General features: G+C 42.4%; 1 protein-coding gene across 2 annotated transcripts in view; it reads left to right on the plus strand.

Moving 5' to 3' along the window:
- TMEM132C (transmembrane protein 132C) overlaps positions 1-17,105 on the plus strand; it is a 431,549-nt gene extending 414,444 nt beyond the window's left edge. For both annotated transcript variants that reach the window (XM_069960966.1, XM_069960967.1), the window contains one exon: positions 13,988-17,105. In XM_069960966.1, coding sequence (XP_069817067.1) covers positions 13,988-15,166 — 1,179 coding nt within the window. In that variant the 3' untranslated portion in view covers positions 15,167-17,105. The remainder of the gene's footprint in view (positions 1-13,987) is intronic.
- Positions 17,106-22,730: the final 5,625 nt, after the last annotated feature.

Here is a 22,730-nt window from a genome sequence, read left to right on the forward strand (position 1 = left end):
ATGATCATTATTTTCAGCCGTCGCCATCAACAGATGGTCGTCCTTCGTGGGAACGTAGCCCATGAAGAATACAGCATCTAAAAAAAAGTTTATGTAGATTTGATTGTGGAATGTTGCAAATTGTTGCGAAACATTTCAGTATAAGACATATTTGTGTTTCTTAGGTTAGTTAGTGAAATTGGGATAATTATAAGACAATGGAATCCAGCAATTTATCCATTCCAGTGTATTATTGTGATATGAAGGAGCAGCAATGTGCACAAGAACCCTTAATTTTGGCTGCGATTGTTGGGAACGCTAATTTGAACATTGATTTGTTTCCATAACTACATTCCAGTTTTGTCTTCATATGAAGCCTTTTCTCTATAGTAATGATTGTGTTGGAGAATTATCCTTTCTTCTTTTGTTTTCTTGTACTGCTTGTATTATTCCTATAGACAAAATATGAGAATGAAGAATGTTTTTGACCATTTACGATCAGATTCTTTGTAGTAAACAAGATGTAGAAACTATAGAGTTTACGCATATACATGGAGGAATTGTAAAGTCCCAACATAATCTTTTTTCTGGATATGAATATACTGCACAGTTCTGGATAACGGGTGGAGCAAAGAGATACAAAACAAGATCTAAGACAGCTGTTCTTCTAGGTTTACTAATGTAGGCGGTGGACACTGCCTGGTAGTAGGAGCACTTTATCCATACAAGTGAATGGGGCTGCGTTGCGACTGCGACCTTGCACCTTGACTATGCAGTAACAACTGCCTGTGGGTCACAACACAATCCCATTCACATGAATGGGTCACTTGACCGGGAACAGCCTTGTAGCCACAGTCTGTAGAGTACTAAAGTAGCATTGGAAGTTCTAACTGAGTCTATACGACAGGGGGACCTCTCACCACACCGATTCTAACTGCGCTGCCAGAACTGCATTAATGGTTCACTGATGAACCTCAGAGATTGGGTCGTGGGTTGGCAGCTGTCAATTGAAGCTCCACTACGAAGAAGTTGACCCAAAATTTTGGCAGCAGGGGCCCACTAGCCTTTAGCTTTGCCCCTGCATGAGTCCTATATATTTCTTGGTGCAATCACATTATGGCTCTACATTTGTACATTTGATCCTTATATTGCCAGTTGTTCTGTTCAACCAATTTCTAAAGAATTTTTTAATATTGCTATTTATTTAGATATTTGGTTAATATTTAACCCCCTCCCACCACTGGGCAGTAAATTAATGTCGCTGCAGCCTGATGCTGCAGCGACGTTAATTCACGCCGCAGGATGACACAGGTGCAGGAGCTGCGCCTGTGTCATCCTTGGCAGGTCCCGGCTATCAGTGATAGACGGAGACCTGCCGCAACTCTCAGCACTGGAGCAGCTGGCCTTCCCCTTTTTGTGAATATAGAGGTGGCGTTCCCTGACATCCCTGACGCCCAGTACTGCAGAACACTAGATAAATATACAACAAAATATACAACAAAAATAAGACATCCCCTGAAAATAAGACCTACAGTAGTAAAGGTTTTGCTGAATTGCTAAACATATGGCTTCCCCCAAATGAAAGGCCTAGGAAAGTTTTTGTTTGGAAGCATGCCTGCCGAACTGAACTCCAGGGCATGCAGCTGTGATTCTTTTTAGCCTGCTGTCAGTGTCCCCTACCTTCACCGTCTGTTGCAGAGCAGCTGCATGCAAGACATGTAGACCGTCACCTGTCGCCAACCCTGATGTTCCCTTCTGCGGCTGTCACTTGTAAAAGTGCAGGCAAGGCATTAAGAGGCCCATCACCTGCCGCCATCCTCATTGTCTCCCGCCGCCAGATGTAGAGATGCACACAGTTTGCCACCATACCGTACTCTGTCCCTGCTGTGCTGTACAAGTGTGCTGTGGTGAGCTCCCCCTGGTGGCCGGAAGCCGCCATACTGTACGCTCTGTCCCTGCTGTGCATGTGACATGTGAATTCTTCTTCATGGAAAAATCCCCTGAAAAGAAAGACCTGGCGCATCTTTGGGAACAAAAATAAATATATAACACTGTGTTATTTTGGGGGAAACTTGTTATTGTCTTTATTTTCCTTTTATTTTTTTTTTTCCTTTTATTAGGTGGTGGTTGCTCTTCTGTATGGATTTATCCAGTCCAATAAACCACCAACCTCTTAAAGGTAGCATCTTATATTTTACATGGTTAAGGATAGCTGTTAGAATAATTTTTTATTATAAGCTTGAAGAGAAATTCTGAAATTCTTCTGACATTTGCAAACAACTATCTGTGCTGTAGTCCGCGCTGAAAATTATGGTAATGTGAACAAGGAGGAAGTCTGCAAAGGTGACATGATTACCTTCTATCTGGGGAAACGGCTTTGTAAAGAAAGGTGCCATTAACCCAGATTGGTTTAACATAAAGCTGCATTTCTACAATATCTAGCACACCAATTATGTGCAGTCTATTTCATACGCGGAGAAAGACGCCCACATGGTGAATGGAGTGTCAAGCGGCATCAGCTATCTTTGTATAAGGCAATATGACCTGTATAATATGATTCCAGAGTGGAATTTAGGGTAATCTGCATCAAATAGGCAACATACAATAGAAACATGCCTAAGGCTGCACAGAAATCCAACTAGGTTTGTTTTATAATGTTTAACAAAGCCAATCCTGGCCCTAAGTGATTTCTTTTGCCCCCTTCGTGTTCCATCACTGGTAACTTACTTATTTTCAAGACACTGTAGCTGTTTGTTGTGAGATGACTTGTACAATTGATTTTGGTGCCTGTGAGTGATTTAACAAAACAAAATCATGTTTATTTATTTATTTTTTACATGACATTTTTTTTTTCTTTTTATTCTTCATTTTTGATGTCATTAATCATCTTTTCTTTCAAATCAACTACTGTCAGAAAGTTATATAGAATTGTAATTTACTTTGATTTAACAAATCCCAGGTCTTCCCGTACTTATCAGCTGCTGTATGCCCTGCAGGAAATGTTGTACTGACACTGTACTCTCTGCTGACACCTCTGTCCAGGTCAGGAACTGTCCAGAGCAGCAGCAAATATCCACAGAAAACCTCTCCTGCTTTGGACAGTTCCTGTCTGAAACAGAGGTGGCAGCAGAGAGCACTGTGTCAGACTGAAAAGAAAACATTTCCTGCAGGGCATACAGCAGGTGATAAGTATGGGAAGAGCTGAGATTTTTAAATAAAAGTAAGTTAGAAATCTATATAACTTATTGAACCCAGTTGAGTTGAAAGAAAAAGATTTTCGCTGGATAACCCTTTTAACTTTACATTGCATTTTATTTGTATTTTTGTGGAGCTGTTATGCTATGTCATATGTTACTGTGACTACTTATGCCTTTTGTTATATCCAGGCTGTTATATATTATTAAATTAAATTATAAATCCATGGACCCTGGCAGTCATTATGTCAGCACTGACAAAGACTGGACAGAGAGCACTTCCTGCTAAGATGAAATCCTGTCCTTTACAGGTTAATCAACTGGAGCCAAGGTTTATTCCCATCCCTGGAGGGATCTGTCAGTACCAGCCATTTCCCTCTGGTAATTGTGTAAACACATCGTGTCATGTAATTAGCTTGATTGTACAAGTACATTATTGGGCATGAAGGGGTTAAAGGAGTTGACAGATTAAAAAGAAGGGTTTGCTTATTGTTGAGCTATAGCACGATCCTTAGGGCTGTATTACATGGCCCGATCAGCAGTGTAAGCAAGCGCCGATCTGCTAGATTGATGCTCGCTTATACGGCTCAATAACCATGCAGCAAGGGATATATATATATATATATATATATATATATATATTTATCATTAGCGATGTCCATGCAGCCCCCTTGCCTTAAAGGGGTACTCTGGGCTAGGAATATTTTTATTGTATGGCCGGGGAGGGGGTGCATATAGACGCCGCCGGTCACTTACCTCCCCCGCTTCAGCACCGGGTCCCAGATCACGCCGCCTCATTCTCCTGCCCCGCTGCCGCTTCCTGGTCTGAGCTGCGGCTTGAGACGTGACATCTCGAGGCATCTCAGCCATTCAGCGATCGTAGTGGGGTCCCGCCTCGGCCGCTGAATGGCTGAGCTGCGGCTTGAGACGTCACGTCTCAAGCCGCAGCTCAGACCATGAAGCTGCAGCAGAACCGGTGACCGGGGCAGCGCGATCTGGGACCCGGTGCTGGAGCTGGGGAGGTAAGTGACCGACGGCCCTTATATCCACCCCTTCTCCGGCTATACTTTAAAAATAACCCCCGCCCGGAGTACCCCTTTAAGTGTAAAATAACAAATTTTATAAATACCCATCCATGTTCCTCTACCTTTTGCTCTCCACCCGCAGCTGCCGGTGGAAGTTCTGAGCCAGTTTCTAAAGTGACAGAGCGCTCAGCCAATCACTGGCCTCGGTGCTGTCCTGCCTCTTCCAGTGATTGGCTGAGCGGCCTGTCACTTCAGAGACCATCTCAAAAGTTTGTGTGGCAGAGGGAAGAAGCGAGAAGAACACCTTGAGCAGGGACAGGCGTGTATAAAGGTTTTTTTTCTTTACACATTCTTCAGCCGTCTAACCAGCATGACTATTACACGTAGCGAAGTGTGCCCGGCGACCAATGATTTTTAGGCAGGATTACCAATGATTTTTATTACACTGAGTTATAATCTGCTGAGTTGTACCCTTAGCCTGCTGTAATAGGGCCCTTATCCTTTATATTCGGGCTCTGTTAGGCTTGGTGCGTGTGAAGATTATTTTCCCTAGAAGCAGTATTTCTAGGGAGTAAATCCCTCCATATAAATGGCTTTCTATGGGGTATGCCACAATATTATTTTATATATCATAGGACTGGTACGGGATCTGACAGGAAACCATGTAACGTTAAGGACCCTATTACACAGGGAGATTATCGTGTGAAAAATCGTAATTTTTTTTTAATTTAAACTATAATCGTTTTGTGTGAATGCAGGCAACGACCAAAAAAATCATTCGTGTGACGTTGATCGCATCTTTTGAGCTGAACCTAAAATCATTGTTAATCATTCGCTGTAATTCTATATTAACTCCATATAAAGTTAGGAGCATACAGTACAGGTCCATATATTTGTATGCAAAAGAACACTGCAGAGACACCTTCACATGTCTCGACGTCGGTGAACTAGCCAGACCTTCCTCCGGGAAGGAACAACCAAGCCAAGGAATGTCTTCAATTAAGGAAACCACCTAAGCAAGGTATCCATCCACAGACAGCTGTTTTGGGTTGTTTGCCCCTCATCGGTGTGGATTAGGTTTCTGGCTAGTGATTGCTCCCACTAGCCAGAAACCTACTGCACACTGATGAGGGGCAAAAACCCCAAAACAGCTGTCTTTGAATGGATACCCTGCTTAGGTGGTTTCCTCAATTGGAGACATTCCTTGGTTTGGTTGTTCCTTCCCGGAGGAAGGTCTGGCTAGTTCACTGATGTCGAGACATGTGATGGTGTCTCTGCAGTGTTCTTTTGCATATTTGATTTCCCAGGGTGCAATGTGCTAGAATACACTGACGTTGAGACACGTGATGGTGTCTCTGCTGTGTTTTGATTGATCTCCCTGAGGTCAACCGGCGTCTTTTTGCATATATTTGTATGAGCACCTTATAATGGTTCCATATAACCCAGTAGGTGAAGTAAATGAATACAACAGAAGAAAGCAAAAGTCAGCAGCACTCCTATGCCTTTGTTTACACTTAAGGTTGCACGCTGCATGTGGCTTAAGTACAAACAAAGTACAACAGCAACCTACAGGGGCAAGTGCTTACCGTACATACTCCCCCCGGTTTACTCTGTTTAAGAACCTGCTCTATAGATATTCTATAGATAGTTTTTATCGTGTGCACGTCAGGGGGAGTATGTACGGTAAGCACTTGCACCTGTAGGTTGCTGTTGCACTTTTTACTTTTTGTTTGTACTTTAGCCACATGCAGCGTGCAGCAGTGTGAACAGAGACATAGAAGCGCAGCCGACTTTTGCTTTTTTCTGTTGTATGTGGGGGGTGTGGCTACCTCCTGTTGGCTTGCACTCCACTTTTATCCTATGTGTGCTATAAATAGAGATTATTTGGCACCTATCTGCCCAGTTGAAGGCTTACTTTTAGCCCAGGAGAGGCCATTGCTAGTGTTAGAATGCTAGATTAGGACCATGTCTCTGAGGAAGCCTTAACATGGTGACATGGTACACTCTGTTTGATCAAATGGTTTAATCCTCATTTTTTAATATCTATAGAGCAGGTTTCTATCGTGTGTATGCCAAGGGGAGTATGTACAGCAAGCACTTGCATCTGTAGGTTGCTGTTGCACTTTTTGCTTTTTATAATATGGATACATGCATGGCCCCCTAATGCAATGAACAAAATCATGGTGCACAAAAAATCCAGCTCCTAAAGGGACAATATACAGTCTTGCTATGTCAGTGTATCGAATAATGCATCCGCGGTTGAGTGTGGTGATAGATAAACCACCAAACTGTCACTATGAGGCTATGCTCACACTACGTAAGTTTCCGGCCGTAGCGCGTTCCGTGAATAAGAGGCCGGAGACTTACGTAGTTTGCGTATAATGGAAAGTATACGAAGTACGGCCGCACAGTTCACACTACGTACGAACTTACGCCCGGATCGTACGCGGCGGCGTAAAAAATGAACCAGACCATTGTTTGCGGACGAAAATGCTGTAACTTACGCCCGTAGCGTTACTTGCGGTCCCGTACGTAGTGGTGATTTCTTCATTTTTGCAGCTTTTTGTGCCGATCCAAAAGGTTCTGTGGGGTGTCCGGGGCTAGGCGAAGCTTTCCAAGTAAAAGACCGCTGTCAGATCGCTACATAGGGGGGTTGGGAAGCGTAAGTAGACTTCGGGCGTAAGTTCGCGCTCCGTATGTAGCCGGCCGCAAGTAGCGTAAATCTCCGGCCGGAGTTTACTGCGTATATGTCCGGCCGTGAAAATATGCGGCCGGACATATACGCAGTGTGAACATAGCCTAAAAGAGATTTGTATATTGATGTTTTAATACATTTAGATATTTTTTTTTTGCCAATTTCTTTTTTTTTTAAAGTAGGAGATTCCCAATTAAAAATTGAAATTGTTAAAAGTGCAGAAAAAAAAAATTTAGTGATTTAGTGCAATGTCCTTCAGAGAGCTGCTTCTGCAAATCCTGCAAACCACGTCAATAAATTCAGTCCCGTTCCTGACAAGGTTCTCCAATTACCATCAACAGATCAAGATGGATTGGAGACAGCTTATCTGAAGAGGAAAAAAGAAATCCTGCCCTCGTCCTGATCAGTTGGAGGCAGGACTGACAGATGATTGTGTTTCTTAATTACTAAACGGCTACATCTCATTTTACTTGATTGAAAATAACATTGTCGGCTTTTATTCCAGGCAGTTCCCTTTATTAAGCACCTGCTTGCTGCTTGTCCGCTCAATAGAGGATACCGATTGTTTCTTTGTAACTAAGAAGGTTATGTTTTTGGAAGAGTGTGACTGGCCACGTGCTCTTATTTAGTAGTAATTATGGAACGTTGCAAACACCTAAAGACAACAAATCACATAAAAAACAAGCTAAACACGTCTTCGGATAAGTTTCATCACTCTAAGTTTGTACAGTTTTGGGCACCGGTATATAAGAAGGACATGGCTGGCCTGGAGCGGGTGCAGAGGAGTACGACCAAGGTCATTGAGGGAATGGGTGGGTTACAGGACCAAGACAGGTTATCAAGCTTGGGGTTATTTACATTAGAAAAAAGACGTCTCAGGCTATGTTCACACTACGTAAAACTATGGCCGTAGTTCTCGCCGCAGTACTACGGCGTAGTTTTGCGGTGTGTGACATAGCCTTATGTTCAATGGGATCCCAGCCGGAGCGTACACACATCGTATACACTCCGGCCGGGATCCCATGCGGCGCCGGAAAAAACTGACATGTCAGTTTTCTGCGGCCGGAATTTTGTGAATTCCGGCTGCAGAAAGACCTGTCAGTTCACACAGTGAAGCGAGTGGCTCCGGCCGCTTGCTTCACTGTGTGCCATGGAAAGCTCTGATGCGGGCGCACACTGATGCGCCCGCATCAGAGCTCTGTGGCCGGACGGACGATCCGGCCGGTACTTAAGTACTGGCCGCGATGATTCGGGCACAGACCGGCCGTTCCATGACCTGGCCAGGGTCACGGAACGGCCGGTCTGATACAGTGTGTGAACATAGCCTTAGAGTTGATCTGATTACAATGTACAAATATATGAATAGACAGTACAGAGATCTTTGTAGTGATCTTTTTAATCCTAGGTCTGTAACCATGACAAGGGGGCATCCTCTACGTCTAGAGGAAAGAAGATTTCACCATCAGAACAGGCGCGGATTCTTTACTGTAAGAGCAGTGAGATTGTGGAACTCTCTGCCACATGATGATGTCATGGCTGAGTCATCAATTAAGGGAGGCCTGGATGCTTTTCTTGTAAAATATAATATTACAAGTTATGGGAACTAGATTTCATGTGATACGATGATGATCCAGGGATTATTCTGATTGCTATTCTGGAATCAGGAAGGAATTTTGATGGGGCAATTTGTGGGGTAATGAGATTAAATGAGAAGTCCAGCGAAAATAAATAATCACAGGCAGGCAGGGGTGTGTGGGAATATAATAAAGAATGTATACTTACCTGTCCCCGAGCCCCCACAGTGCTGCCTTAACGTTCTCTGACAACCACTGGTCTCCTGCAGCCCCTACTGCTGCAACGTTACGTAATCGACTTATGAATTTCCAGCTCAGCCAATCGGTTACTGGGGTGGGACACTGCTGCAGTCACTTATTGGCTGAGCGGGCAATCCATCAGTGGGGCTATAACATTGCAGAAGAAGGAGCCGTACCATAACGTACCAGGAAGCTGAGAGTGCTGATAGTGGTTCTACAGGGGCACAGGGATGGGTAAGTATACATTCTTAAGTTCCAACATGTCCCTGCTTTCCATTAATTGTTTTTTTTCACCGAACTTCTTCTTCAATGTTTTGTGCTCATCTCGTCCTTGCCAAAATAGCGGTATAGAATGTAGCTGCATTGTATGTTTGAGACGCATAGATAGGTGTTCTCAGCATATTAAGTGCATAACATTTCCATATTAGAAACCCATAGGCACTTGGTACGTTTCCCTATGAAAAACTATATTTACGATTCAACAAGAAATATTATTAAGATAGATTACCTTTATGAAACGGCAAGTGTTTCCATCCATGAGAGAAAACATCTGCGGTGTAATGTATTATTAGAGGCAAACAGCTATTGGATGAGCCTAAAGAATTCTATAGCCTCTTATTTGTATCTAAATATAGGTACACACATGAGAACCAAGTGGACCTTATTAATCGTTCTAAGAAAATATTAGGTCTACGCATCAGCAAGTACGTATTTGTATAGGGAAATAGTCCATGTAGGGAATGGAAAATTAGAGATGAATTTAAAATTATATTTGTAAATTGTATAAATGAGAGATTTCCCATGTATCAGGCTGGGATTATAGTTTTCAAATTGTATTGTGGATGCAAAGCTTTGTGGGTTTTTTTTTTTTTTTTTTTTCGTAGCACTTTACATAGTTTTGCCAATTTTGGTCCCTATCCCCATTAGGACTCACAATCTAAATTGACCCATCTGCAAACACAGAAAGAATATACAAACTGTTTGCAGATGTTTGTGGACCCAGTTGATTTAAACCCAGGACCCCAACGCTGTGTTAATGTTCTATAGCAGCACTTAGCACACTTCCCAAACATGCTTTTACGTATGTTTGCGATGTGTTTACGCCAGTTGCAATTATTTTGTGATCTTCGATTTTCCCCGGGATAATGAATTGAGAAATATAATATTGACAGGGCCGCCTTATGAAGGAGTTAATTACTTGGACAAGAAAAGTTTGGTTTAATTACATAGTGTACCAGAACCAGAACTGATATCGACTCTTAGTCCACTAAATAGCCGGATAATGTATCAATTATTCCAAGCATGACCGTGCGTAAATGTCAATAGTGCATGGTGACTAATGGAGATAAATCTGGAGATAAATGTAATAGCAAGTCTTGTAAAAACCGGATTCGCAAGTGCTGAATAAAGATGAAAAGCAAATTGTTTGATACTATGCAATATGTGTGAACTTCAGATGAATGGTTTTAATTTGCTATTACTTGGTATCCACAATGGAGTGATGTAACAAAAGAGGCGGCCATATTTGTTGATGGGTCCAATTTGTATATTTCCACACAAGGCTGGATACTGTCGCTTATACTTTACGTAGTGCATGCTGATTTTGGTATTTCCCATAACCCTGTTACTCTAGCACTTTATTACACGCATTTATGCTGTTGGCGTACATTGGTTTACTAGTTTGATGCACTAGCACTTTACAATATTAGGACCAGTCCCAGTAGCATGTCCTCCCACCTCTCCAAGTCCAGTTATATTTTGTGATGGTGTAATAAAGCTTTTTCTAAATTATTTACAGCTTGGTTGAATTCTTAGTTATATCCTTGGATACTGAATATATTTGTAGCTGTATTAGTTTAGAGGTGAATATTAATTGTACTATTTGCACTGTGTTTGTCACTCACATGTTCTTATTGAAAGTGTAGGTGTTATACAGTAAATGTGTCAGGAAACGGCCATCACGCACTACTCCCGGCACTGCTGCAGTGCGCGGCCGGCCCCCTGGCAACTTCGACGGCGTCCACCGGCCTGGCCAATCAGCACAGGTGTTAGTAATGTGCTCTTACTGACTGACGGCTGGCACCGCCAGTCAGCTTTGTTATGTGACGTGACCCGGATCTGGAGTCTCAGCCCCAATCAGTTCCTGGGGCTGGGACTCTAATCTCCATAAGTACACTCCCCTATGTGATCTCCTTGCCTCCTTGTGAGAGTGACTAAGCTAGCGTTTATCCTGATTGTATACCTTAGTTTCCTGATTCTGGTTTTGGCTTCCTGACTTTGGCTCCCCTTGACTTCTGATTTTGTACCGAATCAGACGTTTGATACCGACCCTGCTAGCTGGCCTTGAGATATTGTGTTTGTCCGTCTTATCTGCGTTTTGTGTTTCCACCTGCTCAGGCTAGGGACTGTTGCCCAATTTTCCGCTGCCACTTAGGGCAGTTGCGCTAAGTAGGCAGGGACAGCGAGGCGGGTGCAAGTGGGAGGGCCTCCCCTGTCCATTGTCTCTTGGTCCCGTCCTAACAAAATGCATGTTTGGAAAAGGGAAATGAATTTACTGGTTCAGGTTCACTGATCTGGCCAACAAAATGTCTTAATAAACAAAGTTGAAGTGATTCCACAATGTTCCAATTTGCTGCAATAGTCCGACATGTAAATTAACCAACCAGAGACAAGAAGAGGATTTATGTGTCGGCATAAACTTTATTAACTGTAAAATAAATATCCAGTTTATATAGTAGTTTGAAGTAGATGACACATGTACCGTCCTACTGCATCTGATTGGATAAGAGGGCTTGGATATGTGTTTGTATATCACACAGTATAATTACTGAGGTCAGAACCCTATAACTCATTACACTGTTAGTTAAGAGGCCTATATGCATACTCTTCATCACGATAATATCTAGCAACCCACTGGCTTCCCTACTGAAGTCACCTTAAGCTCTGTGTTTACAGTCTGGAGCCTGTTTACTGGAAAATATTTTATTGTTTTTAATTTTCTTCGGATTTAAGTGTGCCCTTCTCACATTCTGTATCCGAAGAACAACATTCAACGTCATAAAATATGTGAGTTTAAAAGAAGGTCATTGTGCTCATATATTTTGGCTTATTAAAGTTTCATTTTTTTAATTTATTTTTTGCCCTTTATTATGGGTTTGTAGGTGTACATTATGGACTGTGATACTAGCTCATGTCAAGATCTGCCATTTAGATAGTTCTGAGCATCCTATAACCTAGAACCTTAAGATGTATAATGCCGTATCTGGACACACAGTTAGGCTATGTTCACACTACGTAAAACTACGGCCGTAGTTCTCACCGCAGAACTACGGCCGTAGTTTTGCGGTGTGTGACATAGCTTTATGTTGAATGGGATCCTGGACGGAGCGTACACACATCGTATGCTCTCCGGCCGGGATCCCATGCGGCGCCGGATAAAACTGACATGTCAGTTTTCTGCGTCCGGAATTCAGTGAATTCCAGCCGCAGAAAGCCCTGTCAGTTCACACAGTGAAGCAAGCGGGCTATGGACTATGGGAAGCTCTGATGCGGGCGTGCGCTGATGCGTCCGCATCAGAGCTCCGCGGCCGGAAAGATCACCCAGCCGGTACTTAAGTATCGGCCGAGATGATCCGGCCAGAGACCGGCCATTCCACGACCCGGCCGGGGTCACGGAACGGCCGGTCTCATGCAGCGTGTGCACATAGCCTTAATTTGTTTCTTGCTTTCTTATTTTAACATTTTGTGCAAAATAATGATAAATTGCTTTGACCAGTAGTTTCCCTGAAGAATAGTATAAGAAATGCGGGGCTCTTCCTTCATGACCCTCCAACACCAACACTGTCTTTATATCCATCTAATTTCATGTTATATGTAGAGTAATATAAGGGCTACATGCAAAATTTTTGTTGCTTGACCACTGGAGTGCATAGAAATTTTTAGATTGAAACAGCTAAAGAACTCATGCTACTTTTGTGATGTTTCAATAACAAATTGAACAAAATTCCCTATGTTAAATAGCACTCTACGCTCTCGAGTAGCAGTCACCTAGTAAAATGCTCGAATCTCCTAATGATTTAAATGGGGATCATTGCTCGAGTTGAATATTCGAGAATTGAAATATGTTTGACTCCATTAACATGGACTCAAGTATTTTACTACACACTCAACTCTAAATCAGACGCTTTGCTATAAGGGCCAGTTCACATGGAGCAAAAGCAGTGGAATTCTGGGGCGGAGCTCTCTGCCATGTAATCCCGCCTGCCTCAGTGTGTCAGTGGGAGGGCTCGCTTGCCTCCACTTCCGTCATTCCCTGCTCAAAGAATTGACATGACAATTCTTTGAGCGGAGAGCGACGGAATCTGAGACGCGCAAGCCCTCCCATAGAGACACTGTGTGACACTGAGGCAGGCGGGATTCCACGGCGGACCTCTCTGCAGCTTTTGCTCTGTGTGAACTGGCCCTAACACTTGAAATTTAGCTCTGGGAGGTCTTCCATTTCTCTTGATCATCTTTAAGATGTTACTGCACCTTGATTGGAGTCACCTCTGGTAAATTCAATTGATTGGACATAATTTGAAAAGACACAGTCCTGTCATACAGCTAACAAGGCATATCATATTAAAAAAAAAATGCTATGAGTTGAAAAGACCTGCTCTTAGAGGTCAAAGAAAAGATTGTGAGGGGGCACAGATCTGGAGAAAGGTACAAAAAATCCCCAAGTCTAGTCCATTAACATACTTTGGCGGCTGTCATTGCAGTGATGGCCATTGGTACATTATTTTAGCTCAGGTTGAATGATGGCAGTGTTTAACGCCCTTTTGGGTGAGGCTTTGTTTAAACATCCATTAAATTTTGTTGAAAATACGGTGAAAGGACAGCCAAAAAAAAATCTGTGTGACCAACTTAAAATAATGCCCATTGTTTGCCAAATTTTGGCACTTTGGGTAGACGGCAAAATCTTCCGGAGCATAGAATAGAGCCTATGGGATGGTTGGAACTTCAAGCGGGAATGCAGGGGGGTGAGCACCGGAATCCACAGGAAGTTATCAGCTGGATTCCAAAGTGTGCACATACCCTTATGGAGTATTAAGAGCAGAATGATGGAAAAAACTTGGTTTATTTTATTTTAGCATAAGGCTATAACAAAATGAAAGTAAAAAGGTCTGAAGACTTTCCAAATGCATTGTATATTAGCCACTAGAAAGTGACATTTCAGTAATGTAATGTAATTTGTGTTTGCTATTTATTCAACACCTGTACTTTTTTCTTTTCTTTTAGGAAGCAGTGGTCAGTGTCTGGATACAATTCAGCGACGGCTTAGTGACACCTCTGGATATCTACGATCCCAAAGAGTTTACAATATCTGCAACCTCATTGGATGAGTCCATTGTCTCCACTCACCAGAGCAGTCCAGTAAAGTGGCCAATCGTAATAGCAGAAGGCGAAGGACAAGGACCTTTAGTAAAAATTGACTTTATGATCTCTGAGGCTTGTCAAAAATCTAAGAGAAAAAGCATTCTTGCTGTGGGAAATGGTTATATAAAGGTAAAGTTTGGGCAAAATGATGCAATTTCCCCAGGCGCCACTGAATACGAAGGAGAAGAAATTGAAAACCACACCAGTGATCGTAGGCAAAAAGTGGCAGATCCTGAACGATATGGTAATGATGGACGATATGATGGCTCTCTTCTGGAACGTGATAAAAGTGCCATAAGAAAGGGAAGTACCACAGCTAGGTCTGTTATAAATAGCAAAATGGATGGCAATAAATTATCTGAAGACAGTCCTCTGCAAAATATCCCAATAGATTTTACCAATTTCCCAGGTCAGGTGGACTTACCAAAAAGTAACGGTGAGATGGAAGATAATGACCTCATCAATGCACCTCGAGGACTGAGTGATCTTGAGATAGGAATGTACGCTTTGCTTGGTGTCTTCTGTCTTGCCATATTAGTCTTCCTAATCAACTGTGCCACATTTGCCCTCAAATACAGGCACAAACAGCTGCCAATAGAAGGACAAGCTAACATGACTCACTCCCATGACTGGGTATGGCTTGGTAATGAAACCGAGTTGTTGGAGAGCACACCAGATGTATCACCACAGCAGGATGAACACACTACTATCATAGACAGAGGAATTACCTTAGAAGAGAGTCATCATCTCTTCAATGGTAACTCCCAGAAGAACCTGCAAAGCCAAACTCATCGGTCAACGGAAGAAACAGAAAAAGCAATGAAAAACAAGAAAAACGATCCTCTAAATTCCCCAACTTCAAAAAGGAAGCGGGTAAAATTCACTACGTTTACCACAATCCCAGCTGATGACAGCTGCCCGACAGTCAACTCATTGTTAACAGCCAATGAGGATGATATTAAGTGGGTATGTCAAGACATGGACTTGGGAGAATCTAAGGACCTCAGAAACTATATGCAAAAGCTGAAAGATAAAATTTGACTTGGGGGAGAGGGGACGAATTGCCACATATTTTGATGCCTTTGGTTTTATAAGTCGCGTAAGGATGAGAAGATTATGGATGACAAATGGATTATTACAAATTGGGTGTGGTGTTCTGAGAAACTCCACAGTGGGACCATTGTATGGATTTTACAGACCTGAACAACTCAGCAAACGAATGTCATATGTACAGTGAGATTCTCGAGAGAATAAAATCACAATCAAAATGGACATACCAAAAATGGTTTGTAAAAAAAGAATAAAAAAAATAAAACGTAACAAAAAAAAAAGTAATTTTATATTTCTAAAAAATTGTAACTACGGGATAAGAAGTAAAATGATATTTTCAGAAATCCAGGAAAACGTCTATTGCTAGTTCCATTTTCTGTAAATATGTAAGATATTTAGGGATCGGGGAGAGAGACAGTTTTGTGTTGCCAAAATTTTCAAAAATAGACATTATTATACATTTAGATCTTCATCATAGTTTTAAATGTTAAATTTTACTTATCAGGCCAGTTCATGGCCCCTTATGGGAACGGATTTAGCCCAACTTTGAAAAAAATTCTCGTCATGCATTCTACTCTGTTACATGTTACATTGTGAAATTCTGATGTGTACAAGCTGTAATGATGTTCCTGTGGCAAGTTAAACATCCACGCAAGTCTTAGTTCCTCTGATGTGTTCTCTTAATAACAGATTTTATTTTTAGGGAAAACATATGTTTTTTTAGATTATTTTCTCCTATATTAATAGGCTTGTACGTGACACTTGCCTCAAGGGAAACGTCTTCAGACACCGTTGGAACAGCATCTGTGTATTTGATGATTGCTTGGTTTTCTTGTGTGCATATTGATGTCGGATCATTTGAAAATGGGTATAAAGACACAAAAAGTCACTTTTTTTCTGGAAAATTTCAACCTTTGGTGGTTTAAGACTCCTGCTCATGGTGGTGCGGTGTGTACAGACTCATAGAGTTCTATAGGCACTGTTCCACACAGTTCCATAAAATGGCTCTGTGCATGAAGCCTTTGACTGTACTATTTTCTTAAATCTCACTGGCTTGTACATTCATATCTGCAACGTGTAATCTTAATTTCAACATTGACGGCAATGATCACAAATCAGAACTTTTTAGAAATTTAATATCAGATGATGATTTAGATATGGGCTAAATGTAAAATTTATGCCCAATATAACATTGTACACTCCAATGGAAGCAGATTATACCCATGATATAGTAGGCATTGGGCTAGATTACAATGCATATGCCTTATAACCATGAGGAAGGATACTTGGTGCTAAAATAAAAATAATATCAGTTGCAGCACATGATCTGTGAAACATCATTACAGTGATTTCAGTTGCCTGTGGGATGTACCTGTTCTGTACTGGTAAACCAGAACAGTAATGTTAAAGGGATTATCTAGGATTTTAAATAAAACACAGCTACCTTTTTACAAAAACAGCACCACCTCTGTCCTCAGGTTGTGTGTGGTAACAAAACTCAGCTCTATTCACTTAAATGGAAATGTTTCTGGATAACCCCTTTAAAGCAAATCTGTATCCACCAACCCACTCCCCCACCACCACCTTTCAAATCACCGGTACAGTTCGTTTGATGAAAAGTAACCCTTCCCTTTTGTGTCTTTTAAAATGTGCCTGCTGCCGTGGTTGGGATAAAAAAAACAATCTTTTATTCTGCAGCTATGGTGTCAAGAAGGTCTTGCCTAGAGCCTCTGTGCCCTAGCTTGCAATGTCTCTCCTCTTCCTTCCTCCCACTCTCTTGTCTTTAGTTTTGCCCTTAGGTTTGATTTCTCCTATTAAGCCCTGCCCTGCACAATGCGCCAGAGCGACCCACAGCACCGCAGGTGCACTGACTTAGTAGCCTAGAACAAGAATCTTTGCTGCATCAGTGCACCTGCGCCAATGTGGGTTGCTCAGTGCATGGCACAGTATTTCAAGCAGGGCTGAATAGGAGAAATCCAGTCCGGGGACGTAACTAAAGACAGGAAGAAGGTGAAGAGGCATTGCAAGTCTGGGGCACTGACACTCTAGGCCACACCTTTTTGACACTGCTGCAAAATAAAAGATCATTTTTCACTGCATCCACAACACCAGGTGCATTTGAAGAGACACAACCGGCACAATCATGCGATCGGTACTATTGATTTGGGGGGTGGGGGTTTGGGGGATACAGATTCCCCCTACACTACACTACAGCACAAACCTTGACCTTCCAGAAAACATTACACAGAATGTCTACCCTAATGTGGTTTGGGAAACTTTAAAGCTTTTTGAATCTATGAACCCCATTGGACTAGAGGGTATCGAGGCATGATGGCAGCCTGTAGTTGAACACCAGCAAAAGAGCCATTTTTTCCTCCAGTCCATGGGATTAACACATCAATATCTGGGTAAAACTGGGAAAATTCCAATATTTTAAAACTTTGAAACTGAAAAGTAGACACAAAATCTGAACCAGTGTCGGCTAACATAGGTCAGAATGATAACATGACATGCATAAAATGTATTGTAGACTGGAAGAATGTAATATTTATTTATATATACATATATGAGTATACAAATTGTGATTAAATACTTCATGTCATTAAAGTTGCCTTGTTTCCTCCTGTCCTACAAGTGCTATCAGTATAACCTGTACATTCATCTTGGATCATCAATAGAGGTGTGCATGTATGACAATGCTAAAATAAATGCAATATTAGACGGATTGTCAGCTGATGGTGGCAGTGTTCTGCATCCGGTACTATGAATGGAAGAAAATAAAACGTTAAAAAAATCTACTTCTACAAACCTATTGGGACATAAATTAAAGGGGAACTCCTGCGGTGCTAGAAAAAATAAATTGCACAAAAAGCATATATGTGCACTCACCAACCCCCAACCAATTGTGTGACTGTTTCCCACTTGTCTACGTTGCTCCAAGCCCCAGATTCCAACTTTTTACAAATGATTCCAGTTTTATATTATGGCACCCAGCAAGGAAACTATATCTACCAGCATGCATTGAACCTCAAAACCAACTTCTAGGTACCCATCTTTTTTAGATTACCTACAGTAATAGCTTATCCATAGTTTCACATATTTTCTGCGCCTAAACAGAGTCCACTCAGTCTCCGTCTTTCCTCCTGCCCCCACCTTCCGAGATGTGGATGATGTGTCCTCTCTCTCTCTTCAATGGGCTGTGTTAGCAATTATAATCCTGCCCACTAAAGAGAAGAAGGACACATGAGGCACTGACACCACCTTCATTGGGCCGTGCCTCCAGTAAGCTCATCAGGGTGTTTTTGTCACTACCTGTGACAGGATGGGAAGGCAACAACAAGACACGACAATGAGCCCTAATACTGAACCCACCAATTGTCCCTACCTACTTGCCTCTAACGGCCCTAATCAGCCGCGGACAACCACAAAGACGTTCCCTATACTGGATATATGCACATAGAACAAGACAGACAAACACAATACCGGATAGTCAAACAAGCAAGGTCAGAACCTAATGGGCAGCGTAGTACAAAAACCATGTAACAATTGGATAGTCAAAAGTCAAGCAAGAGGTCGGGCAACAAAGTATAACAAGCAGGGGGAGTTAGGACGGGGATAGCAGGAATAGACAGGGGGAGCTGGGACCAGGGTGTGAAACCTAATAGCCAGCGCTAGGAGACTGCCTCAGCTCTGTTTTATGCTAACCAAGAGGCTGGTCCAGATCCTCATTGGACCGGCTCTCTGATCCTCCAGGCTCCAGACAGGCAGAGGAACAAGTCAGTCAAAAGCCTACTCAGCTGCATAAATCAAATCCATCAGAAATCAGCTTAACTCCTGCACTGCCAGGAAGCTGAGCAGCAAGCAGACGTGTCACACAAAAGTAAAAACAGGCCCAGTTCACACCAGGCTACTGCACATTCCTGACAACCTGTTCTCCATCTCTGCAGTTTTACATGTTGTAATGTAACCTGGTCCACTGCAGAGACGTGAGAAACATGATCAATGTGGATCATCATTTCTCTGGGCTTGTATCTGTGCCCCTTATCTTCTTCTCCCCTTCCACCTTCGTCACCCCCATCACCCATGAGAACTCTGTGCGGACCCCTTCCTTTCCTTCCTTCCACCACCGTCACCACCCCCTTCCCCCATCACCCATGAGCACTCTGTGAGTCCCCCTCCGTTTTCTACTCTCCTTCCACTTCCGTCACCACCACTCTTCCCCCATCATGAATGAGCACTCTGTAAGTGCCCCTCCATTTCCTTCTCTCCTTCCACCTGTCACCACCCCCCTTCCCCCATCACCCATGTGCACTCTGTGAGTCGCCCTCTGTTTACTTCTCTCCTCCTACTTCTGTCACCAACCTCCTTCTCTCATCACCCATGATCATTCTGTGAGTTCTCCTCCATCTCCTTCTCCTCTTCCACCCCGGTTAAACTCCATATAGACTACACTATGAATGTGGTATAATGAATCTTTATTCAGCTGAAGTAATGGATCTGCCGGGCATGTAGTGTGCAAGCCGTGCCATGCTGTACAACCGTTTCATACTCCTCCGTGTTTTTCTCAGCTTGCATCGCATATCATAGTTCTTTTTTTTTCATGATTACACTAATTTGCACAATTTTTTAAGAATAGATGTAATTTACTTAGAAGTTCCTAATTTCCAAATATTTTTTCGCACACAGATTTCTTAGAGAAACAGATTATAATGGCTGTCAATTTATCTCAACATTCAAAGGTATCGGCCATGTACTCAACACCAACCCTTCGGAATCATACACATCGAGCAGAAGAATTACCTGTCTACTTCTTAATAATATATCTACTCTTCATGCACAATAAGGATGCATGAAAAACACGAGAATGATAGGCACTTATTCTACTCAGATAAGTTCAATTTACTCAGCTGGTATAAGATGGGGCCGCACAATCAACTGTTCTTGATATTCCACTTTAAGCTTTCTCTGGTCATGGATTCCATAGAGATAGACAATTACAGTTAAGTACTTGCTATAATTCTTCAGAAACTGTTACCTTGCCGTACTATGTAAGGTGTTACACCAACAAAAGTTTCTATGCAAAACTGTTTCCTGTGGCTTCATGTAAATTATTCTCAGAATTCCTTTTGATACAAATGATTATACGTCAAGTGGTACTTGAAAGAACGAGCCCTTTAATTAGCGACATGTGGCATATACATAGCTCATCACTGCAGTGGGTACCTGGCCAATATTACAAATTGGCCTTTTACATGGTGCAGAAATAAACCACACTGTTGGCAGCCAAAAGCTAAATAGTCTGCTGCGATACTAGAATCCTATACAAATAATGTGTGGAAGATTTATTTTGGCAGGGATTCAGACTACATCGTATGTTCTAGTTTACTGGAGACAGATGGAGGATAATTCCACCTAAATTTTATTCACAATTATTTCACATAGTAAAACAATCAGGAAAAACAATGAAAACATTAAAGAACTTGTGTGTTACAATATATACAAGGAAACCTCTTTGGGAAGACCGCCCATAATGGCATTAAAAAAGGGGTCAACTCAAAGCACTCATAGGGGGACATTTATGAAACTTGCACCAGTGGCCTTCACCAAGGAGAAGGCGCAGTTGCCCCTTCTCCCTGCGGTATGCAAGCAACATCCCCTGCTTGCCCAATGGGTGGGCGGGGGGGGGGGCAGCAAGGCAGGGAGGGGGCATGGCCTCCTCCTGCGCCTTATTTACCATGGCAGAAGTCTAGAACTGCTCAGGAGCAAGTGTAGATTTCTGTGCCCACCATTTGGCAGGCGCTGATCAGGGCGGATCGCTAATTTAAGGACAGCGTACAAGTACATCTGTCTTCATAATTGTCCCCCCTAATGTATGGCAGAATAAGAAAATCCATCACGAGTGGTACACTCCTTGAATTTTGTCTGGTATGCCAAGATTTCATCCCAATGCCAACGCATATAGCCATATTAATAGGCAGAGACAATATTTTACTATTAATGCTAGTACTAGACTGCCATGCCAGCTATGTGCAATACCAACAAGGCCCAGATACCAGATTATTAAAGGGGAAAATAACTACACCTGGAACCATTTTTTATGGTGTCTCCAGCAGCACATGGCGCCACTGTTTCCTTTAACTTCTGTTCCCGGACTGGTCTGGCTAATTAACCCCTTCAAGACAGAGCCCTTTGATGCACAAAAGTCCAAGTCAAATTAACGCAATGTTCCTCCCCGCCTTCTAAGAGCCATAGCGCTTTTATTTTTCCACCTACATGGCTGGTTGGGGAGTCATTTTTTGCACCATGATCTCTAGTTTTTATTAATATCATATTGGTGTAACAGAAAAATTTTGATTGCTCTTTATTAATTTTTTCGTAAAATATGTAATTTAATAAAATCAGCAATCCTGGTGCGTTTTTTCTTCTTTCTGTTTACGCCGCTCACCTTTTATTGGGAGGGGGTTTATAAAGAGTTTTTTTAATACTTTTCAAAACTGAGAGCAGACTCTACACATAGATCGTGGATCCGACAGGACGGAGGTAAGGAGTTTACCCCCGCCTGTCGGCACATGCGATCGGGACCACCGCAGCATGGCTTCAGGGGTCCCGATCACTCAGTGACAGTGACAGATGCTTGATCTGTCACCGAGCACCTTAAACGCAGCGATTGCTGTAGATCATGGCGTTTAAGGGGTTAAGGAGAGTCGGCTGCGGGATCGCAGCTGACTCTGATTACCTGCAGCACTGGACACAGATAAGAGCGGGATCTCTGCAGCGATCCCGCTCACATCAGAAAGCCCCCGTCAGTGTGGGAACGTATATATACATTCCTACTGCAACGGGGTATGTATCCACCCCAAGCCGGACTGACCTGTCCTCCGGCCGGCTGATATTTATTAGAAGGGCAGTCCGGTGCATTGGGGATAGTACTCCAAGTGCACCAAAGTTACTTATAACTCCTAATATTAACCTCTTAAGGACATATGACATACCTGTACGTCATATGTCCTCATTAGCACTTCAAAGGGGGGGGGGCGCGGCGACCCCGCTTTGAAGCGATGCGGTCCCCCAGGGGGGCTTCTAGTATATGTGTAAAAAAAAATAAAAAAAAAGGGTTGTTTATAGTAAAAAGCCCCCTCCCCTAATAAAAGTCTGAATCCCCCCCCCCCCTTTCCCCAGGTTTTAAATAAAAGTAAACAAATAAATAAACTTGTCTAGTATCGCTGCGTGCGTAATCGCCTGAACTATTAATTAATCACATTCCTGATCTCGCACGGTAAATGGCGTCAGCGCAAAAAAATCCCAAAGTGCAAAATTGCGCATTTTTGGTCGCATTAAATCCAGAAAAAATGTAATATAAAGCGATCAAAAAGTCGTATATGCACAATCAAGGTACCGATAGAAAGAACATATCATGTCGCAAAAAATGACACCTCACACAGCCCCATAGACCAAAGGATAAAAGTGCTATAAGCCTGGGAATGGAGCGATTTTAAGGAATGCATATTTGTTAACAATGGTTTGAATTTTTTTATAGGCCATCATATACAATATA

This window comes from Dendropsophus ebraccatus, chromosome 3, assembly GCF_027789765.1.
Source record: "Dendropsophus ebraccatus isolate aDenEbr1 chromosome 3, aDenEbr1.pat, whole genome shotgun sequence".
Lineage (NCBI taxonomy): Eukaryota > Metazoa > Chordata > Amphibia > Anura > Hylidae > Dendropsophus > Dendropsophus ebraccatus.